Source organism: Phocoena phocoena, chromosome 20 (genome assembly GCF_963924675.1).
Source record: "Phocoena phocoena chromosome 20, mPhoPho1.1, whole genome shotgun sequence".
Classification (NCBI taxonomy): domain Eukaryota; kingdom Metazoa; phylum Chordata; class Mammalia; order Artiodactyla; family Phocoenidae; genus Phocoena; species Phocoena phocoena.
Window position 1 is genome coordinate 7,013,541 of NC_089238.1, and position 5,834 is coordinate 7,019,374.

At 52.3% G+C, this 5,834-nt stretch overlaps 1 protein-coding gene across 1 annotated transcript in view; it reads left to right on the forward strand.

The window, feature by feature from the left end:
- RRAS (RAS related) overlaps positions 1 to 190 on the forward strand; it is a 3,464-nt gene extending 3,274 nt beyond the window's left edge. The window contains exons 5-6 of the mRNA XM_065898269.1: positions 4 to 58; positions 136 to 190. Coding sequence (XP_065754341.1) covers positions 4 to 58; positions 136 to 190 — 110 coding nt within the window. The remainder of the gene's footprint in view (positions 1 to 3; positions 59 to 135) is intronic.
- The last annotated feature ends 5,644 nt before the right edge of the window (positions 191 to 5,834 follow it).

Consider the following 5,834-nt stretch of genomic DNA (forward strand, 5'->3'; position numbering starts at 1 on the left):
CAGCCAAACTGCGCCTCAATGTGGATGAGGCCTTCGAGCAGCTGGTGCGGGCCGTCCGGTGAGCAGTGCGCCCTTACAGTCGTCCTCCAGCACCCCCCCTCCCTGCGGCCCAAACTCACCAGCCTCTTCCCGCAGGAAGTACCAGGAACAAGAGCTCCCGCCCTGCCCTCCCAGCGGCAGGGCACGCTGAGCCTTAGGTTAATTCCTCTTCCTGGTGGGAAATGAGCGTTACATTTGCCCGTGCCGACACCTACAGCTAGTCTCTCATTGGTTCTACCTATTCCTGTACATCTTGCACAGAAATTGCCAGCTGTGCCAAACAGGAGGTTAAAGGCACTGACTCTCCAAGCGGGGAGAGTGTTAGTAAAGCATCTGGAATGGTGAACCCGAGGCCCAGGGTGAGGGCTCCCGGACATCCGGGTCACTGCTGTATATAACTCCCCTCCCCCAGAGAAATAAACATCACTGCCAAGGTCAGGAGGTGCTTTTTAAAAAGGGAAAAGGGCAGGGGAGGTGGGTGAACTCGGGCTGCGCAGACACGCTAAAGCCTCTCTCCACAGACAACCATCCACCGAGAACCACTGGACCCTTTGCTTGGGGAGGGACGTGGGATATACAGAACAAGCCAAGCTAGGCGTCTGGACCCCCACTCCCACTCCAACAGCACGACTGCACCCTTTTCTGTTTCTGTGGGCATTTTGTTGGGATGAGGATTAACATTTGAGGACTTCCCTGACAGTCCAGCGGTTAAGACTCCGCGCTTCCACTGCAGGGGTCGCGGGTTCGATCCCTGGTGGGGAAACTTAAGATTCCACATGCAGCCCAAAATACTAACGTTTGAAAAAAACATTCCCCTCCCCGCCCCCTCCGGAAAGCTCTAGAACTTCACCTTTCAGTCTGGCAGCCGGAAGCTACATGTGGCTATTTAAATTTAACTTAAATAAAATTTTAAAACTCGGTTCCTGAATCACACTAGCCACATTTCAAGAGCTCAGTATTCACATGTGGCTTAGCAGCTCCCCGAATGGGCAGGGCAAATATACAACATTCTCATTATTGCCGAAAGGTCTATGGGACAGTGTTCTAGGAGGTTTTGGGATCTTGGAGACAGGCAGCAACTGCTACAAACCCTGCCCACCTACTTCCCACCTCCACCAATGTATATTGAGAAAGACGTTTTGGCTGCAGGAGGGAGAAGGGACAGGTGGGCTGGTGTCCAAGCAGCCGACTGGCAAGTTCTGTTCTAGAAAGTTCTCAGTTGGGCTGACATCTGAGTCTAAACCCTGAATTTAACTGGAGGCCGGTGTGGACGCACCCCATTTGAGCCTCTCTCCTGGGGGGGCCTGAAGTGTAGGGCATCTTAAGGCCACCGCAGATAAGGTGACAACACACTTCATTTGAGAATCAGGGCCCCCAATTCTGTACTCTAGTTGCTAACCTGGAAGGCTGGCGCCGGAACTGGAGACCACCACTCCCCCATCTCCCAGGCCCATCTGACAGGCCACCTTTGAGCTCCAACACCTACTCAACACACCAGGCCAGAAATCTCAACCAAGATGTCCCCGTGCCTTGGAACTCTGGCCTCCACCTTATAACTGTCACCAATGATGTGCTCCCACACCCCTACATCTGCTTAGTCCCAACAGAATCTCCAGGCCTTGATCCCAAAATATTCCCTTCACACCCACCCCAAAACCCGCTTTCTGGTTCTAGGGCAATGACCCTGCGTGGCCCCAGCAGCAGGCTGCCTGGGTTCAAATCTGGCGCTGCCCCCTCCCATCTGAGTGCCTTTGGGCAAGTGTGTCTCAGTCTTCTCATCTGTAAAGAGGGGCTGACCACAGAGCCACTTCCCAGAGCCAGAGGCCTTTAGGAGCCCGATCTGCAACTAGAGAATGAAAGCAGCGCCTGGGACATACTAAATGCCCAGGAGCAATGACGGAGGCCCCACTGTTCTCCTGCCCCAGAACCATGAATGTCCCTCTGTATTCCAGATTAGAACAATGATTAGCTAAATATCCCTTTCCGGGTTTCATTATCACAGAATCCTTGGCCAGGGTTCAACCTTCAGCCCTGGGAATAAGCGTGGCTCAGATACACTGTGCTGCGTGTTCACCCTCCACCCACCACCCACCGCCCCCAGAAGCTCTGTGCAGTGGGGGCCCTCCCCTGTGGGATGGGGATGTTTTTTTTAATCAGCTCCCAGATAAGATCTGACATCTCTACCTAAGCCCCAGCCAGGGGTGAGGAGCTCTCAACAGGAACCAGTGAGTCCCAGGCCAACTTCTCTCTCCCCAGGGTCCCACCACTGACATGCCGCAAGCAGAAGGCCTGAGTCTTTTCTGCATTGCCTAATGGGGCTAAGTTCTTGTCCGGGACACCCCATTTCTCAGAGGATCTAGAGGCACTCTTGAGGAGGTGACGAAAGCTACTGCTTGCCCCTAAAAAAGGCACACATCCAAAACCCGCCATTTTTGGAAGGTTTGCAGTCACCACCATGCCAAAGCTCATCAGACAACAGCAAAGAGGCTGGGATGGCCCCGTTAGCATCTCCCTAGGTTATGTGTGCGCCTGTGAGTCTCCGGTTCCTGCCCTCCCCTGGGCCTGGCAGTGCTTGTCAAAATTCCAAGTCTCTTGGGATTTTAACGTCCCTCTCTTTATCCATCTTTGTCATCCTCTGCCTCTCCCCCCTCCTGCCATCTCTTGGACCTCCACCAAGCCCCCCAGGGTCTCCTGCTATGGATAACAGCAGCTAAGCGTTGAACAGCACTTCAAACGAATTGTTTTCCTTTGTCTTGACAAAAGCCCATTTTACAGATGACAAAGCTGACGACGGAAGCTGTCATCCAACTCATCTGGTCAGTGCTGGAGCTGAGATTCAAATTTGGTAAACTGAATTCCAAAGGCCAACCACAAGGTTATTCTGTCCCCAAAGGGATGATATTGTCCCCACAAGTCACTTTCTGAGCACATTATCCAATTTCTGCCCTGGATCTCTAACCTGGGACAATCCTGGAAACTTTGGCTCCAATATAACATCCCAGTCCAGACTTGAACATGCCACTCCCTCTCAGAGGATGCATTCGTGATGTGCTACAAGCCAGAGTTCAAGGACGTTAATGACCCATCTTTACTCTAGAAAGTGAATGGCCCATCATTCACTCTCTTGTGGTCCTCAAATGCTACTATCACTCCTCTGACCTGTAAAACCAGGGCTCTAGAATTGATAACGTTGGTCATGGTCTAGCCAATATCCAAGGTTCTAGAACAGGGGTTCTTCCTCAGTTTCACCCAGAAGAGAATCTAGAACGCTGATGATCCACTCTTTTTTTTTTTAATATTTACTTGGTTGCACTGGGTCTTAGTTGTGGCAGGTGAGCTCCTTAGTTGCAACTCGCCCGCTCCTTAGTTGTGGCATGCAAACTCTCAGTTGCGACATGCATGTGGGATCTAGTTCCCTGACCTGGGATCAAACCTGAGCCCCCTGCATTGGGAGTGTGGAGTCTTAACCACTGCACCACCAGGGAAGTCCCTGATGATCCACCCTTAAATCTCATGTTTGGTCTTTACCTACTGACCAGCCATCTTCAATGCCAAGTCCAGAGTTCAAGAATACCAATGGTGGGCTTCCCCGGTGGCGCAGTGGTTGAGAGTCTGCCTGCCGATGCAGGGGACATGGGTTCGTGCCCCGGTCCGGGAAGATCCCACATGCCGCGGAGCGGCTGGGCCCGTGAGCCATGGCCACTGAGCCTGAGCGTCTGGAGCCTGTGCTCCGCAACGGGAGAGGCCACAACAGTGAGAGGCCCGAGTACTGCAAAAAAAGAATACTAATGGTCTATCTTTGAGGATGTGTCCAGACTCTAGAACAACGGCTTACTCACTACCTTATAGGCTGGGTTCTAGTAGACTGCCAGTTGACCTCCACACTTTTTTTTTTGACTCCACTGTGTAGCTTGAGGATCTTAGTTTCCCAACCAGGGATTGAACCCAGGCCGCTGCAGTGAAAGCACCGAGTCCTAACCACTGGACCACCAGGTAATTCCCAACCTCCAAATTTTTAACACCCTTATTCTAGAACATTGTTCCTCAAACTTGAATGTATGGTAGAATCCTCCCAGGATTTTATTAAAAAATGGGTTCTGATTCAATAGAGCTGAGAAACAGCCCATGAGTCTACATCTCCACAAGCTCTTCAAGGACTCTAAGAAGGCATGAGAAGACAGAAATCCACATTCAACTCTGCAGGCCGACCTCTAAAATGCCAATCCACTCGTGACCTTGTAGTTTCACGGTTTGAGAAGAGAGACCCACCCTCAAGCCTATCTCAGGGAGCCAAGAGAAAGCTGTTTAACTCCCAACACCCATCACTGCCTGTGCTGGTTTTAAAATACACCCCAAAATTCATATTCTTTTCCCTTCACAAAGCAGACCTTGATTCCCCTCGAGTGTATGCTGGGCTTAACGACCCTCCTCTAATGAAGAGTATGGCAGAAGCAATGGTGTACAATGGCCGAGATTAGGACACAAAGATTGAGTGGCTTCCTCCTTGCTCTCTCCCCTCACTCACTCACTCTGGGGGAAGCAGCTGCCATGTCTGGAAGACCCTCAAGCCACCGCCACCCTATGGCGCGGTCCACATGGCAAGGAACTGAGGCCTCCAGCCAACAGCCACATGAGTGAGCCACCTTAAAAGTACATCCTTCAACCCCAGTCAAATCCATGATGACTGCACCCTCACGACTGACCTCAGGCCAGTACCACCCAGCTAACCTGCTCCCAAATTCCTGAGCCTCAGAAACCCGATGATGGTAAATGTTTGTTGTTTTCAAGTTATTAAGTTTTGGGGTGGGCTGATTTGTTACACAGCAAGACATAATGGATACAATGACCCCAGCCCAACCACATCCCAGGGCTCCAGAAAAGCCACGTGCCAGATCCAGACCTTCTGCCCATGCCACCCCCTGGGCCCCCAACATGCCGCAGGACAGAGGCACTCCAGCCAGCCGATAAAGTGTTTGCCGTCGGGTTTTCGTTTGGCTGGTTGTGTGTACACAGTGTATACAAGTTGAGTTGTACAGAAGCCCAAGAAAGAGCAAGAGACAAAGGGTGGTGGGGAGATGGGAGCAGAGGGGTTAGAGAGAGGGAGGAGGGGGAGAAGAGACCCATAAAAAATAGAACCACATCCAGATGACAATGGGATGGGGGCGGGGGGGCAGACACAGACAAATCGCAGTAGAAAAGGAGTGGGAGGGGCAAAGAGAGGGGACCCTTCTCCCCCCTCCACCTCCCCAGCCCCCTGCCCTAGGTATCTACAATAAATAAGATTAAAAATAATTAACAAGATGTGTTTTCCCCCTCCCACCCGACACCAAATGCCCTGGGGAGGGAATGGCCTTTAGCAAAGATCTTGGCCTGTGAGGGGGGGATTGGGGGGAAGGGGTCCCCCAGCTCTCCGAAGCCGCCCCGCCCCCCTCAACCATACATAGACTTTTCCTATACATTATGTACAAGGTGGAGGGGGCTGGGGCTATGCCATGGAGGGGGGATTGGGGCAAGGTGGGGGAGGGAAACCGTTACTAAATAGACATTTATACATATATATAAATAATTTCTCTGTACACCGGACAGTGGGAGGAATGGGAGGGAGTGGAGAGGGCTTGGGAGATGGGGGGAGTCGAACTTTGAACCCTGTCCTGTGGGGGCAGCATGGACACACCCTGACCAATGACCCCCCCACCCCACCCCAGCGATGGGGCCCAGGGGTTAGCTCCTGAGGGCACAGTTCTGTCCCAATTCTCGGTTTATGGAGGAGGTGGCCCCCCCAAGCCAGGGTGGGG